The sequence below is a fragment of the Thunnus maccoyii genome, chromosome 21, assembly GCF_910596095.1.
Source record: "Thunnus maccoyii chromosome 21, fThuMac1.1, whole genome shotgun sequence".
Classification (NCBI taxonomy): domain Eukaryota; kingdom Metazoa; phylum Chordata; class Actinopteri; order Scombriformes; family Scombridae; genus Thunnus; species Thunnus maccoyii.
In genome coordinates this window covers 19741632-19761559 of record NC_056553.1, presented here as the reverse complement: position 1 = coordinate 19761559, position 19928 = coordinate 19741632, and the positions used below count along the sequence as shown (strand labels likewise).

Genomic DNA, 19928 nt, shown 5'->3' with positions numbered 1-19928 from the left:
GGATTATTATCAGGTTCCAGCTATGTCTCTACAAAGGTTACACATTTTGGATTATTAAAACTTTTACATTTTGATAATTAAATGATCTTAAGCAATGGGCATCCAGCCAAGGTTGTTGTAGATGTTTTTCCTCTTAAGCAGTTTACCTGTTGACAAATTCCTGCTGCTGGTGTCCTGTAGCCGAGTCCTCAAACTGGTAACTCTCGTTGCTGATCATTAGAGCGTAAACCAGAGCTTGAGGGTAGCACTCTGCTATCTGCCGAATGCAGTGCTGCACCGCCACGGCTTCTGGCTTGTCCAAAAGGGCCACCATTTGACTGATCCAGCCAATCAGCATCCAGCAGGGAACTGACATCATCTATACACAGAGAGATACAGTAGTGTGTCATTGTTTACCATCAGAAAAACAGTTATAAATACGTTACTGTGATATTCCCAGAGTGTTTATCAGATTCTTTGTCAAAATCCACAATACTATAGAAAGGTCTTGACCAGTGAGAACCCTGCTTATAAAGCATATCACAACAAATAATTAACTTCAGGCAATTACATGTTGGCTGTCATGAAAACAAAAGGTGGGTAAATCCCCACAATTAGTAGCAGAATATTGCTATGAATTGAAAAAAAAAAAGAAATTTATATTTTTAGTAAAGATTTGATGAACAAATCTTTATACAAACACCTTTATTTGAACATTTCGATCCTTATATTCTGCAAAGTTTTACACCAACCTCTTTCGTCATGAGGTCCAGTGTCTCAGAGGGGTACAACTCAATGACTTGTAGCAGACGTGGGAACTTAAGGCGAGCTTCCTCTGAGTTCATCTTTAGTGCTTTCAACATGCTCTCCACGACATGAACAGGCAGGGTCAACATGTCGGGAAATTGGCTTTCTGTAAAAAAAACAAAAAACACAGTTGAAATGATTGGCTGAGGGAGAAAATACATTTTTAAATTCCTTTAGAAGAATACACCAGAAAACAAATGATGTGTAGCACTGAACTCAAGCAGAGGTCTGTTAAACAACAGTCACCTGAATGAGTTCACTGGCAAATTGAAATTAAATGTTCAACAAAGCTACAAATTTAGCTGCTATTATTACTCACTGGTATCATTCTGCTCCTCCTCTCGTAATTGTTTGTCACAGAAGTTAGCTAAAGTCATGTATGTCTTTGTGATGCTGCTGGTTTCCACACATTCCTGAGTATAAGACTGAAGCTCCTCATCAGCCTTTCTGGTAGCATCACACAGCAACTCCAATGCCTGTAACTGCAGCCCCACTTCCACTACCTGCAAGGTAAACAGTTACTTAACGTGCAGTGCTCAACCTTTACATATAAATGAATGTCTGTTACATTCAAGCTCTTGCCTAATGAGTTCACACAATGCTGATAAAGCCTATCAACACCAGATAAATCTCTCTCTATTTTACAGTATAGAGTTTTTAAATCTCATGTCGGTGGTGACATTCCTGCACTGGCTGTTTGGCTGTTAATCGTGTGGCTCTTCTAGACTTTACAAATGTTATTGGACAGGATGGATCAAATTCTGATAGTGAAACGAGTCATTTTGTGGGGGTTGTGTGATGCTCAAAACAATTTATGCACCGTTTTACAGCAGCAACAGCAGGTTACAGCCAGCACTGGCCATTGGGCGTACTGGGACAAATCCCGGTGGGCCAGTAGACCATTTTTGGGCTGGTTAACCGTCAAAACATCCGTTTATACCGGCCCTCTCTGTGTGCCTGTCATTGGGGGTGCACGAGAGTGTGCTGCATGCCTGTGTCAGGCAATCAAAGCCGAGCCCCCCCCTTTACTCTCACTGCCAGAAGGGGGAGACAAAAGTCCTGCACTCCAGTTCTAAATACCTTTATGCTTTTTTCTAATTCAGATACATTAATCATAGAGGACAGCTTGCAACACTATCTCCCACATGTTGTTATTTTCATGGCCCATAAGCAATTCAAAATAGGCAAATATACCAGCATCTCAACTCAGACTGTACACACATTTTTTCAATGAATTTGAAAATAATGTAAATGGGTTACCTTTTGATTTTCAGTGGGCCAAGAACCACCAGACAGCTTTACAACTCTCTCTGCTTTCTCAGCGCCAATAGCTCCCAGGACTGAGGGGCTTCTGCTTACAGCTGATGCCAGGATGTGGAAAGACGTACCCTGGAGTATCTTTTGGTATCTGAATACTTTAGCTGTGGCACTCTGACAGTCAGCCTGAAGCTCCTCTGCAGAGTGAAAAGAGCTGAAATGAAACATCTCAACAGGCTGAAGTCTCACTTAGTCCTGTGTGCACGTCATTGCAACTTGCACAAATTTCTATTTAAAACATTACTTCTACTGCATTTCTTAATTTGTTATCTCTTCATTTATTTAAATATTCCAAACTGTGGATCCTAATGTGGATGTGTAGATACAAATGAAACTGAAGAACTCCAACTCCTAAAAATATACAACTGCTGATTCCCATTTTGGGTTAGCATGCCCTTAATGCTTCAAGTTTACTTGCTCTAGTGTCACTGGGTATAGTGGAGTCATGCTGCTTATGATTTCTTTTAACAACACTTTGTGAAATTATCTCATCGATGTCATACAGCTTTTAAATTACACTGACACTCATAACTGCATGTCAGTTGCTGATAGGACTGCATAAATTCTGTGGCAAACCATATTTATTACCTAACATTCAAAATACATGTGGTTTCTTAAACTTGATATAAAACTAACTGTAGCTACAAAACTAACCCAACTAATTTAAATTTGATTAACAACCTTTAAACAAGATTCAAAAACTTGAAAGATGTCTTGTTATTGTGTTGTCCCTCCAAGTGATGGCCTTTTAAAGTTTGAAAGGTTGATTTCAATTAGTGTAATGTTTTAAATTCCAGAGGAAAAAAAGGGTCAAAAAGCTTAATGTTTATCATATTATCATGAAATCTTTCAGGTGTAATGTGAAATTCCATCATTAATAACATATAATACAGTAGTGGTGTTATAGATGTCGATCCTTCTCAGTTGTGTAATAATACACAAGATAATGTACAAGAGTCCTCTGCTCCCCTCTTACCCAGAAGTGAGATAGTCTTCAGCATGTTAGTGATTTGCTCCACAGGACCCTGAGCTTGGCTGCGTTTATGGCTGTAGTGGCTAAAACTGTGGACCCACCGCAGAAACCAGCCTCTGTTTGTTTTGGCGTCTTTGTGAAGTTCCTTCAGCAGCTTGGTAGCAACAGAAAAGTTGTTCTGAAAACAACATTGGTGGTGTAAGGTTAGTTTTGTGGTTATCATGTGATAGCACAAAAAAAAAAAAAAAAGTTACTTCAACAGTTGTTTCTTCACCTGCTTCCGTGCGCTATCAGCCATGTGTAGCTTCATGTTGAACTTGCAGTTATTTACTAATGTGTCAATGTCACCTGCTGGGTCTTCTGCACCATCCACCTCCATACTGTCACTGGGAGCTTGGCTTCTAAGCTTTTCCCTGATCTTGTCCAGGAAGAAACATCTGAACCGAATAAATCAAATTTGAAGCTGTTTTGTTATCTGATCATTTAATAGATTTGTGAGTGAAGCTAAAATCTTTTTTTTTTTCCTTACCGAGATGTAATGATATCATCCCACACGTTTACTGGATCCACTTGAGCATCAGGATAGCGCTCAGTCCATAATCTGATGAGCCGCTTGAGGGACGTCATAGACACTAATGAAGAAAACACAATGAAAATGACTGAATTTTGAGAAGGGGACAAAGATTGATCAAAAGCAATTGCAGGGAAATTATTCAACAATTCTTGAGGGGAGGAAAAAAAACACTGGCATATTAAGTTCAAGTCACCAGCAACAGATTATCATTTTTGTCTTAGTGTGTCTGACTGTGTACAGGCATCTTACAATTATTTACAGCAGTTTTTGCACTAGTTGGATCATTGTTCTACAAAACTCACTTGCTCATTTTGCAGATTACCACTTAGACTTATATTACTATTACTACTAAATTACTACCCCCAATTACTTATAATTTACATCCTTTAACCTTTCAAATAGTTTTAAAAACAATATCTTCACTCACCCTCTCCTTTAATGTCCAGCAGGAAGTCCTGGATTTCAGTCAAGGCCTGCACTGACTGCAGGACAGTCAGGCGACTTTGAGTCAGCAGCGTATCCACACTGGAGTAATTCTGTATGACGCAAAGAGATTTAGTTCAGTCACTCCAAAAATCAGTATGTTCCCTGCCAAGTTATCATATGCTTTTGGAGAGATTAACTAATTCTGCAAACAGTACATGTACAACATACATTGCATATATAATCAAGTTTGTTTTTTTTAAAAATATGTGACAGTAGACCTGCATAAATAGCTGCATGGCGTAGTTGGTGTAGTATTTGGCGCGGTCATAGTCCTCCTGAAGGATGTACAGCAAGCTGAGCTCTTGGCTGTAGTGACTTTCCAGCAGTTTTTTGCGCTCCTCCACCCTCATGGCTTTGTCGATGAAGCTGAGAAGAGTTTGGTCACTCTTGCCCAGCTGCAGCTGCTTCAACATGCTGCGAATCATGTGCTGCAGGTACATGTCCTGGAGTAAATGCAAAAGACTCACGTGAGAAGAGCATTACGACTTATGTGCATGAACAGTACAGTGCTTTTACTATGTTATGATATGCTACAGAATTTCTTGTCAAATTCAAGCTAAAATAATCATAACGTTTTATTACTAAAGCGTCTCAGAATGGCATGGAGGACTAAGATTGTGTACTGTGGGTTTTCATTTCAAGAAATCGCTTTATGTTCAACAAGAGAAGAAGGAAGGATGTCAGCTCTGCCTGGTACATGACTGAGAACTCCTAGATTGTGAAATGTCAGATTCATTACCTGGTAGAGAGGTTCTGACCACATCTTCTCGAGGTCGGGTGGGGAGTTTTCATCGATGTTCACAGTGGAACAGTACTGAAGAGACTTCCACTCAGTCAGATGACTGTAGGCCTCCATAGCGGCTATTTCCCAGAAATCCTTCTCAGAGTCAGTGGGCTCGCCATCACTCCAATCCTCAGTGTTCAGAGCCTGCCAGTGTGGAAGACAGTATGCACTTTTTACACTACAGTGCCACACACACAGCTGGTAATCTGGTAAAACTGCACCAATCCATGTGCTAACATGCTACGTAAGCGTTCTGCTGGACTACTTTATTGTACATTTACAATAAATGTACTGATGTGTGTAATAGGATTCAACCATCAGCTTCTACTATCACTGGAAAAAAAAACTTACATACCTCATTGTAAAGCTTCACAGCTTCTGCAAAGTCAGTGCTGGCTTCAGCTTGAAGTGCGGCGCAGGTGATCCACTTGGTCCCAACTTTACCGCCAAAGATGCCACGCACGACATCATAATCCTCTAAAGATCTGTAAAGCCTAAAGAGCAGAGGAAACACAAAGATCACATTCAATACCGCAATTAAAATAAATTCCCCACTTTTGATACACTAAAGATAAAACACATAAGCTGATCAACAGATCACCAAAACTCTATGAAGTTGTTTGTTACTATATTCAGCTACGCAGAACAGATAAAACCAGTATGAAGGGAAACAACCTTGTAATACCTTGCAAGATGGATCCATTTTTTGGTGTCCGGGGGGATTTCTTTGCGTCCTCGTGGCCGTTTGGCAGGAGGTTCATCCTGACCGCCATCATGCAGCAAGCCCTCTTCCAGCAGCAGGATGCCCGACGGCTGCTGGAGACTCATGAGGCAGGAGGAGCTGATGGCTGCTGGATCGATCTGCAGCAGCTCCTTATGCTGGTAACACATGTCCTTAACAAAGCAACGGCACAATATTAACTCACCAGCATTCAGCATTATAGTTTATAAACAGTTTTTACATAAGTTTGTCTTTAATTGTCATGCAAACTGGAATATTAATGTTAATGTTCAGTAATAACCCATGTAAACATTTATCACTATCAATGAATGCCAGTGTAATTATACAGATTCAAGACTTACATACCTGCACACATGCTATAAATGGTGGGAAGCAGAGTGTACTCTTGCTCAGGAATGTATTCATGTTGCACCGCAGCTCCTCTTTAACCCTCGCGCTCTCTCCTCTTTGTACGTGTGTTGTCATTTCTTGGAGGATACCAGCAAACAAGGAGCTGAACAGCTGTTTGGCTAAAATTGGGTCTCTCTAGGGGGAACATGCATAGAAAAAAATTGCATTAACTGTGATCTAAGCTTTGTTTTCTGGCTATTGGATATGTATTGTTTTTTATTTATTTATGTTTAGGATATTTACAACATGAAGTGGCAGTCTTACCTGTGCCAGTGCTTGAAGGGGGGTGATGAGGTTACTGTATGGGATTTGGATGTCCGGAAAGTCTCCCACTCTGTAGTTACGATACAGAGTCACCTGAGCCTCCTTTCGCAGCCTTTGATCAGCTTTTTGTTCCTGTGGAACACCAAACAGAATCGCTGATGATTAGAGACACTGGCAGGTTGAGGGAGTTAGTGTCAGAAAACTCTGGACTGAACAAGAGTCCATCTCAAAACCTTTTGTGCTGCCATCCAGGATTTAAACATAAAAAAATGTACAAATGATAAATACGGATCAGCATATTGGTTTGATGGACTGCTGGTTGAATCCCTGCATGTTTAATACCTTTTTCTGCCTTTGCTGTTGGATCTCTTTTTGTGCAAAACTCAAGCTGACTTTCTCCTGATCCTTGAGAAATCTGCGTCTCAGTCTCAGGATGTTATTGCGTTGCTCGTTTTCAGCTGTTGACATAAAGACACAATAGATACTTACATTAACACATTTGTAACTTCTTAATAGAGCAAAATGTGATTGGAAACAACATCTAACAACTCACTCTGCACATTAAATCTTCAACACAGTCAAATCACAAGTAATTAAAATCATTACTAGAAGAACATTTAAACACATGTTCGTGCTTCTTAGGGCTCTTACCTGCCATACTTTACTTTTGTAGTTCAGAATTACCCTTTTACATTAAAACTGGCCACATAACAAGTCAGATTAATCAGTTTTGAAACATTAACCCTATTGTTTATGTGGGGTAGGTGTGTTGTTTTTTCTCAGAAACTAACCTCTAGTGCGACTGTCCACCTCATCTGTTGATGACGTAAGGCGCCTCAGGCCAAAACCTTCTCCTACTGGTCTTCTTGCTGTTGCTTGTCTCTCCACTTTCTTATCGAACACCATCAATGAAGACAGAGATTCAGAGCCAGGTGTGTACTCCGCTAGCGTATCCACACTGCTGCCAGTCAGCCAGTTATATGATGTGCGTCGACCTGGGTGAAAAGAAACCATTTAAATATACATTTTATACATTTTAACCTGCAAACTTGCAAAGTAGAGTAGATTTACTACAAGGAATATATAGTATCAAGTGATTATTATGTTGCTTCTATCTTTAGTACTGCACTACTGGGATACTGAATTATAGCTGTACCTGCTGTTTGGGTTTGGGTGAACTGTAATGTCGTCTGAGTGGCTCGGAGTTTCCCCTTCATCACTCCAGACTGGGACGCCGCCACACTCTCAGGGCTTTGAGAGCTTTGGGTTTCAACAAACATCGGCGTCATCACTGTGCTCCTGAAGCGCCAGTTGGAATCGATCACATAGTCCTGTAGAGTGGAAAAAGAATTATTAATAATATTTAACACAACAGGTTAATCTGTCGCATAACTTCAAATCTTTGAAATTATTTTTTAATCAATACAAAGAGAAATTTACGCCGACCTGGAAGGTACACTCTGACAGTGGATACTCAAACATGTTTCGTTTGAAGTCAGGACTCTGGCTGGTCATTTCCAGCATCAGATTGGTAGCCAAGCTTAAGAAACATCTTTCTATTTGGCAGGAGTACAGTGAACGAAGCACCGTTAACATTCGCTCTAGGGTTGCAGTGGGAAGGCGAGTCTCCTGACTCCAGAAGTTACGAACATAAAGCCTGAAAACATCACAGACAGGGACAGCTTTGTCAGTTCAAACGACTTTTTACAGACTGAACATGAATTGTTGGGAATACACAGCACAACATAAGAAAGCACAATATAAAAGGAAGACAGGATGTGAAATACGGAAAATATGTTAAGAGGCTAAAATAAAATAAAACATAACACATATAATATATATTAAAACATTATTGACCACTTTTCACATTTAAATAAACTAAAAACATGCTTTTCTCATTTCTAGATAAAATTTAAATTTTAGAATTGAGCAAGAACCACAAACTCCTGCTGTTGTAACTTATATAGATGATTGACAAAGAGAAGTTTAATGTTTAAAAACAGGGGAAGGGAGAAACAGTTGGTGCTTACTGAAGGCCTTGGTTCTCTTCAGACAGTCCCTGAAGTAGCGTTTCTTTAGCTGCATTCAAAACCTCCAGGGAGGTGTTGTCTGTCCTGCTCTCTTCATCGCTGGAGAAAATAACAACATAGCAGATAAATTCACATCAGAGAAGTATTATTGGACTGCAAACAACAGTGAACCTGCCACAATACATGAATAATGCAGTGACCCTTAAAAGCCAAAATCCATTCTCAAGACCATTCACACCATTTGCTAATCTTACCACATGGAATTTATTTTGTCCCATATTGGTTGGTTGCTTAAATTATGTCCTCACCAATTGGGTCAAATCAGAAAGAATATTAGAAGTAATGATATATGATATGGTGTCAAGTTAACAGTATTTTAGTCTGGAATTAATCATTCAAATAACAAGAAAACTTAAGGAAATGACAACCTACTTGAGAACAGAAGACAGAAAGACAAACCTGTAGTTGTCCTGGATCCACATGAGGATGTCATACATCCTCTCTCTGCACACTGGTGAAGGATGAGAGACAAAAGCTGTCACAGCTCCCAGGAGCTCCTGAAGCTCAACTGGAGTCAGGAGGACAATAATCTTGTGGATGATATCCAGACACACTCTCTGTCTTGCTTCATCCCTGAGTGCAAAAAAGAGCAATGAACAGAAACGTTGTTGCAGCACAAAGAAATATTAAATTATCTTATTCATTTGATAAATAACAGGTATATGGTTATTTATCAAATGGAGAATGCCCTAAATGCCCTGCTTGTTTTTTTTATTTTTAAAAAAGAAGATAAATCAAAGTATAATGTAAAGTATAGGCTGGGGGGTTTTGTCAGTCTTTTAGTAATAGATTGTTTTGGGTAATTAAAGTAGATTAATGTCTCTTAATTAATATGGAAATGACTGATGGAGAGGAGTATGGTCAGGACTTACCTATGGCTCATCATCTGAATGAAGCCTATACTCTTAAGCCGCAGAAAGATCTCCGGGATGACATCCGCTCGGCTCAGCACACACTCCAAACACTGAGTCTTTAACAGGCCGTGCAACTTTGGCAGCAGGTAGAACACATGATTGACAAACCTGTAAAATTTAAAGTAAAGCTGCAGTTACTTGCGCACGTAACTCAACCATTTAGACAGGTTTAAAAATGTGTTAATTATAAAGCCTAGGTCAGGACTAAGGGAATTTATTACAGGGGGAATATAAAATAAATGAAGCACAACTATAAACTCACCGGTCAACAAATGGAGGAAAGTGCTTTGATACTTTGTTCAAGCAAATAATGAACTTGTCATCCATGTCTTTTTTCTTCAGATTTGTTATTTTACTTGCAGCAAGACTGAGAAGTTCATGATGACGCTGAGACAAGAAATAAAAAAGAAAAAAAGACATTATGGGTGATAAAGATGAAGATATATATCAACTGACTTTACCTAAACATCAACTTAATATTATTTTCGATTTACGATCTTTTCTACGAAGGTGCTTTAAGCTTTCTTCAGAGAAAAACGTAATTTCACCAAACTGGGAAAAGTCTCATACATTGTTCACTTCAGTCATGTTCTTCAGGACGAGGCCGATAATCTCAGCAGCGGCTGAGTAGACTTCTTTATACCTCACAAAGGAAATGTTGTTGGTGAGAGACTCTATGTACCTGAAAATACACATCACACAGAAATGATTAGAAGATACTTGGTAAGATGGCAGTATGTGAGCTACAACACACATGCACACACATTTGAAAAGAAACCATAAATGTCTGAATACACTGCTTTCTAGTTCATTTATTTCACCTGAACTTGAAGCTTCCTACTTCAAAAATAACATCAACAGTTATATTAGCAAATTGATTTCAAGCAATAAAGCTGTCAGGTGACACAGTGTACAGCATGTTCCCATTAAGCTAAACTATACATTTTACCTCTCATATTCAATTTCACATGTGGTATCGTAAGCAGGGAGGTTGTTGGCCAGAATGATTCCCAGCAGCTGAAGTCCAACAGAGTTGTCTTTGCTGTTTGGGTTGGTGCCGCAAAATCGCTCGTATATCAGGCTACAAGGGCAAAAAAACAAATGAAAAAAAAAAACAATTATTCACAACAACTATTCCCCTCCAAGTAGAGCATTTAACCTTCAGGGAACATGCAGCATGTTATGAGGAACTGCACTTGTGCTGCTGCTGAACAGCCCTCAAGACAACACAAATTGGTTATTTCCACTGAGATACAGCTTGTGGCAAATATACATCTACCGTGTGCAGGTGCTACCTGTATGGCACATGCAGACAGTCTTTCCAGCACTCTACCAGAGTGCGAATGATCTCCAGGTTGTGGCGGAAAACAGCCCTCTTGGAGTTAAAGCTGTGCCTCATCAGGAACTCTAACAGCCGGTTGGCGAGCACTTCATCTCTGGGGTTACCCTGAGACAAAAAATATTGTTATTAATGATATTCAGCTAGTGTTTCCTATAGTAATTTTATATAATAATAAATGCAACAATGGCTAAGGAACCTGAGGATACTCCCACAGTGCTTTAACGTCAGTTTAAACTCTATTGTAATTTTTTTCCACTTAATGATATTCTTGCACACCTGAAATTGGCTGCAATTATCATACAAAATTCACTGAATTGGCAGATTTTGTGCCATATATTGCAATTTTTACAATTAAAATACTACAAATGTTGATGTATGCACATATAGGAGAAAAATGCAACATAATAATGATTAATATTTGCATATTTGTCTTTGAAACGTAAGGATTAGCAACCTTGGGACTGGCCAGGCTTGTCCAAGAAAGCACTGTGACCACAATATCCACCACCATGAAATGGATCCCCTCTCCTCCGTTGTTTCCAGACACAACGAGCTGCAGGAGCGGGCCCAGCCAGTGCTTGGCATAAGGCCGAAAAACCTGAAAAGATGCAACGACAAAGATTAAATCCACGAACGAGAAGGGAACATGAGGTGTATGAACAGGAGTATGAAGTGTCACGTACATATAATTTCAAAGGCAGTGATTGATTACATTAGACAGACTTTTACCTCCTCTGTGTTGATGATGAGCTTCGAGATGAAGAGTCTAATATTCAGAGGTGTGGCTGGATTTGACAGTTTACCATGTAGAAATTTCATCCATGGAGGAAGTTCATTGGGCACATTTCCCTGTTTCATCAAAAAAATAGAGCACTTTAAATGACTTACTAAAAATAATATGAATTGATGATTGTATTCATTTCAGAAAATCACTTTAATTTATGTGATGTAAAAATACTTTATATGAAGTTGCGCATTTATGTATTTAGTTTTGAAGTATCGCATATAAAAAAAAAGCCAAATAGATGGAAACAATAGTCAAACACTGCTTTATTGCCCCTCAGTAACACTGACCTGTTCAATTTTGGGGGTAATGTTGCTCCTTTGCATGTGTCCAATAAGAGCAGTCATGGTTGTCATGCATTCATGCTGATTTAGCTCATCCATTTCTAGATCCACCATTGCATCCTGGGAGGGGTTTGCCTCCTCTGTCTCCTACACGTCCAAACGTACCAACAAACTCATTAAAAGAAGATTAGAATGTATCTGTTTTTAAGATGCAAATCATTTGTCAGGATTTCACCCTTTGTAGGGTGAATAAGCATCTGAAACAACTTTAAACCATCGCAGGACACTAAAACATGTTAAGCTTGGTGCAGCTTTATACAGTAGTAAAAGATCACACGACTAACCCTTTTTGCAATGGTGCGTCTTTGTCCTTCAGGGTTTTGGGAGCTGAAGGAAAAGCTTTGGACACCGGTGGAGAAATCAAACTGACTCATCTCTTCACTCAGACTGCTGTCGGCCATGTATGACTGGGAGGACAGATACACTGGTGCTTCTACGGAAAAACAACAACATAACTGTCAGGAGAGTAAAAGTTTCGACTTTTCTGTGACAAACTGAGTAAAATCCCAGAAGTTTAGAAACGTCGTTGTGAGCGGTAAACACCTCCATTCTCCTCGTTCAGTTCTTTTCGAATCATGACGTATTTCTTCTTTCTCTCAAGTGGGACCTACATTGATGAAAAAAAGAAATGAATAAACCATGATTGAAACTGAAAGTATACTAGTAAATAAACAAACAAACAAAAACATACCTCAATTTCAATTGGAAAGTTGTAGGTCCTCGTGATATCAATGATATTTTCCAGAATGAACTGATTCTAGACAAGGAAAGAAACTATCAGTACAAAAGACGGCCGTTCCTCTCTCTGCATTAGACAACATGAAACCCATTAAAAAAGTGGAGAAAGTTGTATAATTATCTGTACTGCATTGTACCAAAATGACTGAAGTGCAGGAGTGATATATTTATTCAAGCTATCTGGTACCTTCTCTGGTTTCTCGCTGAAGAGGAAGCCATAGTAGAATTTGGGCTCATTGAAGCTGCAGCTGATGACAGCGATGGCACAGTTGTACGCAGCACAGTGATAATGTCTCCTAAGCTCAAGGAGCTGAGTCTCACCAGCCATAATCTCAGTGAATGCCTCAAAACATGACCTAATTGAAATAATTAATATAGTATGAATAAAGTTAATCTTTATCATTTATTCATGGGAAAATAGAGAATAAAGGTGTTGGGGAGTCCTACTTGATCACTGTCTTGGACATCTCGTTCCCCTCTGTTTTGTCCAAACCGCAGTAGGCCTGGTTGATGCGGGATTCCTTGGAATAAACCTCTTCTTTGGGAAGCCGAGAATACAGGAGCTCCATCAGCTTGTAGCAGCCATTCTTCTTCAGCAGCTGCATCTCAAAGGCTGTTTCACTAGACTGAAATTGATAAATACATTTCCAATGATCTTCTCTGATGTAAATAAGACTAGTTTTTGGTGGACAAAAAAAAGGTATGTGACTGCCAAATGTTTGATTAAAAGCCAAACTAATGAGACAAATATCTTTGGAGAACATTGAGGATTGATAGTTGATGTAGAAAAATTATGGATTTATGTCTAAAAAAAAGTTAACAAATAAAACTACAAGATGTTAATAAAACCATCTTCAAATGATTCCCTAGATGCAAAATTTTAAGACGCAAACCTTTGTGAAGCGACTGAGTAGCAGAGCAATAATGTCTGAGACGTTTGCCACGAAGAAGTCAATCAGGGCCTTGGTGCCGCAGTGAGAGGCGAGAGGCAGCAGAACCCTCTCCATCATGGCCTGCAGCATGGAGCTCATCGGTACGTCACCCTGCTGGATCACTCCATATACTGCACACAGTAGCTGTAGCTGCCGCTCACTGCTTGACCTAATCAGACATCAACAAACACAATCAATGGAACTCCTGCACAATATATTGCAATGCAATACGGTATAACTCCTGTGCAACAGATATAACCTGTGTGCAGCTTATAATTTACACCTTGTTTAAACTCTATCCACTGGCGCTTTTCAAACAAACAGTCATAGGAAGTAAGTTTAGGAACAAATGAATCAGGATTATTAGTATTTGCATTTCAACATATGTTAAATTACAGTTTAACTGATTATTTCCTTTGCTGCAGCTCTAATTATCCTATTAAAACAGTATATTGTACTATTTATTATTTATAATACACAGTAAACAGTAACAGGTTAAACACTGGGACACTACAGGTCTCTTGTTGAGTCATGATGTCAGCTCTTGTAAGGGTGTAATGAACATTTTTGATGAGGTTTGTTTCTATTGATCTTTCTGAAATTCTGGTAATATTCTTAATTACACATGTATCTACAGCTGTCCTTGATAAGAACATTTTAACACCTTATGTTTAAACCCACAGTTCTAAACAGCTACATCTAAACTCAAGTAAGAAATAAAAAAACCTCAGGCGTGAAGTATTTTCTCCCACACATGGTTGTGAGGGCTTTACTGACCGCTTGGCAATTCGTTGGAAGCAGGTTTGGAATTGCTCCTCCATGATGTGTTTTCTGTCTCGACATAGAATCCCTGCCAGCAATCTGAGCAGAAGTGGGCTTTGAGAAAGCTCCAGGGCATCCAGTAACTGAAAGACAGAAATGTTTGTTGCTATTGTCCAAAATTACAATGTCTCAGCACTTATTGCTAGAAAAACCTGTCTTTGATGGTTAGATTAAACAGCCACTTGCCACACAAGAGTCTTGAAACATTATCCCCACTGGTGACAATAGACTTTAACTAAAATTAAAGCAAAATAGTTTATCTATACATAAAAACTTTTCCCTTATCTCTTTGTTATCTCCCTTAATCACAATTTGCACTTCATCTCACTGCAGTAGAACCTCAGTTCAAAACTGTAACACTGACTTCACCTTTCGGATACAGTCCATGTAGTTGTTGCGTTGAAGGGAGCCCTTAGCAAACTCATCTGACTGCATGGGGAAGTGGAAGGCTACCAGGGCGTCAAGGGCTTTCTGCAGCTCTTTCAGCGGCTCCTCTGGGAGGGTTGTGAAGAAGGGCAACACCAACAGGGCCTGACTCTACACAGGTGAAGAAAAACCAGCCAGAGAAACTCATACAGCCTCGTTCGCTTTAATAAGTAGCTCAAACAGAAAAAGTAAAGCTCGTGCAGTAATGTGAAGTAATCCGCTACACTGACTGTGCCAATACCTTGAGATTCAGTGGCAGATTCTTGTCATCCAGCAGCATAGTGAAAGTGGAAAACACCTGTCTGAACGCTTCATGGCTGATATTGGAGCAGACAGAGGAGTCGATCTGATAAGAGAGGGAAAAAGCACATTAAAAAGAAATTACATTCCTGGATATTAGAAAAACTGAAAGGTAAGCTACAGTATAACATGGAGCTTTCGTTGGACTGCGTTGTATTGTTTTTTTTGGGACTGATCACATAAATGATGGGTGTTAATCCATTCATATAGACAACACCAACGTGGCAGTAAGAGTCATTTGGGAACACGCAGTAGTTGCTTGAACTCAAATACCTGTAGAAGCTTGGAGAGCAACAGGAGAGTGGCAGTTTTGCTCTCTGGAGTGGAAGAGTCTTTTTCCCACCATGACTGCAGACTATCCCATCTTCTTAGCACCTCTTTAACCAGCTGATGTCCCTGAGTCTTCCTCACAGAGCGCTCTCTGAAGCTGTGGTCCATCATGCCATTCAGCAACACACTCACCTGATGAAAAATTCAACAGCAAAAAATAAAAAATGAATCCTCCATTTCACATACAGAAAAACTGTTCTGCTTACAGCTGCATAGCCATGATGCACTGTATACTCTCAAGATCAATTCAAGCTTATAAATATTTACTTACCTTTACAAGAAATTACATCAGTGTTGACACTGATACTAGCAGCTGCTGCATACTCTGACACTACAGCACCTCACATCAACTATAAGGTATCCTTACCCTAACAGAACACTTGCAGTGTATTATTTTAAAGTGGTCTTTTTATTTAATGCATTTTGGTGAGATTGTACCATTGGTCAATTTACTCCAGACATCAAAACCCTGTGTGTAGGGTCTCATTATTCAGTGATTCATCATGTCTATCAACCCTGGCACAGCTGTCAGGCTTGAGAACATAATTCACTTTATAATGTGTTTGTTTTGGGAATTTTTGCAGAAAGGTTTTGTACAAAAACATGTTCTAAAGCTAATTTACAAATGTGAAAGAAAGAGGAGAGAGAGCAGATGACAGGAGCAGCTACCATGCTGGGGTTCAGAGACGAGGCTTTCATGAGGCGTGGCACTGTGGTGTCCAGACTTCTCAGCAGCTCAGTGTTGATGGTCGTCTGGAAGAGGCTGTAGAAGTACTCGCCATGCGAGAAGCTCAGGAATTTATGGCTGTGACTTCCAGATATTGGGACAGAAAGCATGATGGTGTTCAACAACAAGTCCACCAGCTGTTCACTCTGTAGAGAAACAACAATGTACAACAGGAGGCAGCAAGTGGTGAAACACTCTGAAAAGAAAAAGTTGCACTATATTCATCTGGTTCTCTATTCATATTTCATTCTGTTTTGTATGTTTTTACAGAGTGAAACTGTGTGTCTCACAGTTGTGTCTAGTACTGTACATCCCCTGCTTGCTACATTCCCCATAAGTAGTTTCAATTTCATCTGATTTTATCGAACTTAATCTAAAGAAAGGTAGCACTGACCTGTTGACTGAGAGAAAAGGCAAGCTGAAGCAGGTCATCTGCTAGCCTCCTGGTATTTATGTCCAAGGATGGAAGTGCCTTCCTGTCCTCACCAGGTGCTATGCCTTTATACACTGTCATCAGAAGCCGGGATCCAAGGGATGTGGTATAAACCGCATCCTTGCAATAAGACAAAAACACAAGAATTGTGGCAACTGCAGGAGGATATGCAATAAATACTACTAAGCACTCTCAAGAAAACACCACATATGACATACACACTTATACCAATAAATGCCATCAGTCCATAATGCACAATGCATTACTGAAATGTATTTTTCAATATTTTAGTCTATTTTTTTTCTGTGAAATTTCAAGAATTAACTGCATGGTACACTGAAACACAAACGGTATATTAGGGTTTTATTTGGGTTAATGTTCTATCACATTGTAATCTATCCCAGACCAAATACCTGGCACTGCAGAATGGAGCTGAGGAAGCCGGCTTTGTGGATCTGTTTACAGGAAGACAGAACCATTTCCATCTGGTCATGGTGGGTCAGAGTGCTCGAATGGTAGAGGTCTACAGCACACAGCTCCTCTACACTAGAGGGGTCATTAAAGAAATAAAGAAATAAATGAATAAAACGATTAAGTGGTGTAGATAACGTAAATACATAACCATGATGGTCTCATGGAATCAGAAGTAAAGCTGTTACAACTGCTTTTTTGACATTTCATAACTATATTCATGGTTATCCACTTGGGTAGCTTTCTATTCAGGTCTGTTATCTCAATCCATGTTTCTATTTTTCTTTTTTTCTGAGCACAGGACACATGCAGATGGGAGGAGTGGATGATTGGTTGTAGAGGTTAGGACTGATCTGAAGCTGATGTCTCACTAGGGGTGTAAGCCTTCAATCCTTGGATCAATTAACTGATTCTAAATCATACAGACTCGACCAGATAATTTTACCTTTTTAAACGACAGACATTGTGTGTGGCCTCTCTTTTTCTCCAATAGTGAACCCAAAATTAAATAACTAAACTAACCTTTTACGTGAAATTCTTGTTCGCAAGCTGCTTTCGAGACGAGAGCAGTAAGGTGAGGCAAGCAGGGCCTTTAGCAAAGGAACACACACTTCTGGTAGATTCTTCATCACCTCCACATCTGCCATGTTGAAACCTACAGAGGATGGCTCACACACTACCATCGCAGTCAGCTCAAAAAAGACTGAGCCAAAGATATCTTGTTCCAGGAGCTGTGAATAAAGTAAGGAAATAGTGAACAAAAACCATTCAAAGAAAGAATAATGACTAGCTCTTTGCCTGTAATTCTGTGATACCTTCCAAAACTCCTGGTCTCCTTTGACAAGAATCATAGTGGCAAACTCCAGCAGGCGAACTATGATGGTGCACTTGTTGTAGTTGTACTGGTCCACCTCTCTTGGGCTGAAGTGAGAGGTCTTCTCACCAAGAGGAAAACAGCTCTCCGCTGCTGCCAGTTCGTGAGTTGCCAGCTCAGTCAAAAAGAAACTTGCGGCTTTCAGAAAGCTTGACTTGTCTTTGGAGCCTTGGAAATGAAGGAAAAAATATATTTACTGAGATCACTGCAGAGCCAACACAATGCCAGAGGAGCTTTCATGTTACACATAAGAAAAGAGCCAATTGATACTAATTTAAAACTGAAACTCTGTCACCGCTTGCACAAATAGGACTCACTAAGCATGTGATGAGGCTTGATTATGTGTAAGTTGATGAAGGTATTGTAACAGTCCAGGGCAGCCAGAAGTAGGTCCATCCATTGTAGGGTGGCTCTCACACTGAAAGCACCCATCAGGTCCCTGAGAGTGGGCTGGGAGAGGAGACCTCCACCCTCAAATCGTGAGACCAGGTAATCCATGCCATGGTCCTTCAGCACACCCTCCAACCACTGAGGCGGAGACCTCTTTTCTACATTCAGACACACACATCAAGGAATTTTTTCACATGTATAACAAAAGTCATTACAGTCACAGTAGCAGAAGTTAAGTAATAGCTTTTGGTTATGTCTATTTCTTCTAAAAGAGAGAGGTATACATTATTGTTGTCAAAATTATATTCATATTATATAATCATATTTTTAATTCAATTAAAAAAGGATGACATCATTGTTATTTTTATAAACTGAACCTGTTGTTTTTTCCTTGATAATCTAATCAAGGCTAAGCTTGAAAGATGAAGTACTTAGTATGAGTGCTCACCTGGGAGGAGAGGAATAAACTCGTAGAAGAGTTCCATGCATTTGTGGCGACACTCAGTCTGAGGTCGGCCGCATTGTTCCAAAAGCCATGAAACAACATCTGACAGGCAAAGCTTTACATCGGGTGGAAAGCCCCTGATAGAAGAGAAAGAGGGCAAAAGATTATAATAGAAATGTATACACTTATTTATACATATAAATTAGAATATCTTATCATTGCATAAACATTACTGCAAGTATAGCAATATGCTTCCTGTAAAAAAAAAAAAGGAAGTGCATAAATACTAATATGTATCTATGCAACGTAATGTATAATATACACAATTCACCTGACCACTGAATTCATTTCAAAGCAACTGTATATCACAATTTTGGGCAGATTAAAGATAAAGATACAAGATCACACTAAGATTCACTTAGACTAAGGTATGGATACAAAAAAAAGATTTGCAAAAATCCAACAGGTATCTGTGTACACAGAGTACCAACCTTGGGATGCGTCTCTTAGCATTGTGCTGATTGAGACTGGGGGCCTTGTATTGGATGATTCTTTTCAGATGATCAATGGCACTGCGACATTGCTGCAATGAACCTGAGGATGTAAATCAAATGAGCTTCACACCAATTCTAAACACATACTTATTTTAAGAAAAGAGAACTCAATAATGATGGTATGAAAATCTGAGAACACTATCAATAAAGTCGAGGCGGAAGAAGAATTACCCATAGACCGCTCATCTGAGTGTGCAAGAGCCAGACTTTCTACAAATATGACAAGCACTTCAAAGACAAACTGCTCCACCAAGGAATTTTCCTCCCTGAAAAGACAAGTAGACAAATTGTCATAAACCAAAACATATCAAAAGATACAGCTTTTGTGGGTTGACAGAGAAGGAACAAAAGTAAGACACCTGAATAGTCTGTAGATACTATTGAAAGCTAAAGCAGCACCAAGTCTTTTGAACCCATTGGGGTGGAGAGCCAAGCTGTAGATACGCTTGAACAATGACTTCATGTTTGTGGGGCTCTTCTCTTGCTGCTTGGGGGTCGTTTGTTTGATTGACCATTTGACAAACTCTTCAATGCAGCGGCCACAGAAGTCTCGGAGAGTGCTGTCCATGGGATCAACCACACCGTCCTGAACAGGAAAAAACATACACAAAAAAAACATAAGACAACCAAATGAGGTAGAAAACTTATTTCCACTGTTTCCACAGAAAGTCTGAAAACTCAAATGCTCAAATAACA

The 19928-nt window shown here is 39.6% G+C and overlaps 1 protein-coding gene across 1 annotated transcript in view; it reads right to left on the bottom strand.

The window, feature by feature from the left end:
• Positions 1-19928, bottom strand: part of prkdc (protein kinase, DNA-activated, catalytic subunit) — a 36006-nt gene that overhangs the window by 5302 nt on the left and 10776 nt on the right. The window contains exons 27-74 of the mRNA XM_042399200.1: positions 19592-19818; positions 19404-19498; positions 19170-19272; positions 18682-18815; positions 18161-18391; positions 17785-18011; positions 17492-17700; positions 16912-17044; positions 16460-16618; positions 16008-16211; positions 15282-15470; positions 14950-15054; positions 14652-14819; positions 14238-14365; positions 13422-13629; positions 12976-13154; positions 12716-12884; positions 12482-12547; positions 12334-12397; positions 12075-12223; positions 11737-11877; positions 11392-11511; positions 11117-11260; positions 10616-10767; positions 10270-10401; positions 9891-10002; positions 9583-9707; positions 9279-9428; positions 8806-8979; positions 8347-8445; positions 7763-7973; positions 7473-7647; positions 7108-7311; positions 6659-6774; positions 6317-6448; positions 6008-6187; positions 5606-5814; positions 5276-5414; positions 4876-5064; positions 4355-4579; positions 4078-4186; positions 3606-3708; positions 3351-3513; positions 3080-3254; positions 2047-2240; positions 1106-1289; positions 732-892; positions 147-358 (exon numbers count right to left, since the gene is read on the bottom strand). Of these exons, the coding sequence (XP_042255134.1) occupies positions 147-358; positions 732-892; positions 1106-1289; positions 2047-2240; positions 3080-3254; positions 3351-3513; positions 3606-3708; positions 4078-4186; positions 4355-4579; positions 4876-5064; positions 5276-5414; positions 5606-5814; positions 6008-6187; positions 6317-6448; positions 6659-6774; positions 7108-7311; positions 7473-7647; positions 7763-7973; positions 8347-8445; positions 8806-8979; positions 9279-9428; positions 9583-9707; positions 9891-10002; positions 10270-10401; positions 10616-10767; positions 11117-11260; positions 11392-11511; positions 11737-11877; positions 12075-12223; positions 12334-12397; positions 12482-12547; positions 12716-12884; positions 12976-13154; positions 13422-13629; positions 14238-14365; positions 14652-14819; positions 14950-15054; positions 15282-15470; positions 16008-16211; positions 16460-16618; positions 16912-17044; positions 17492-17700; positions 17785-18011; positions 18161-18391; positions 18682-18815; positions 19170-19272; positions 19404-19498; positions 19592-19818 (7577 nt within the window). The remainder of the gene's footprint in view (positions 1-146; positions 359-731; positions 893-1105; positions 1290-2046; positions 2241-3079; positions 3255-3350; positions 3514-3605; positions 3709-4077; positions 4187-4354; positions 4580-4875; positions 5065-5275; positions 5415-5605; positions 5815-6007; positions 6188-6316; positions 6449-6658; positions 6775-7107; positions 7312-7472; positions 7648-7762; positions 7974-8346; positions 8446-8805; positions 8980-9278; positions 9429-9582; positions 9708-9890; positions 10003-10269; positions 10402-10615; positions 10768-11116; positions 11261-11391; positions 11512-11736; positions 11878-12074; positions 12224-12333; positions 12398-12481; positions 12548-12715; positions 12885-12975; positions 13155-13421; positions 13630-14237; positions 14366-14651; positions 14820-14949; positions 15055-15281; positions 15471-16007; positions 16212-16459; positions 16619-16911; positions 17045-17491; positions 17701-17784; positions 18012-18160; positions 18392-18681; positions 18816-19169; positions 19273-19403; positions 19499-19591; positions 19819-19928) is intronic.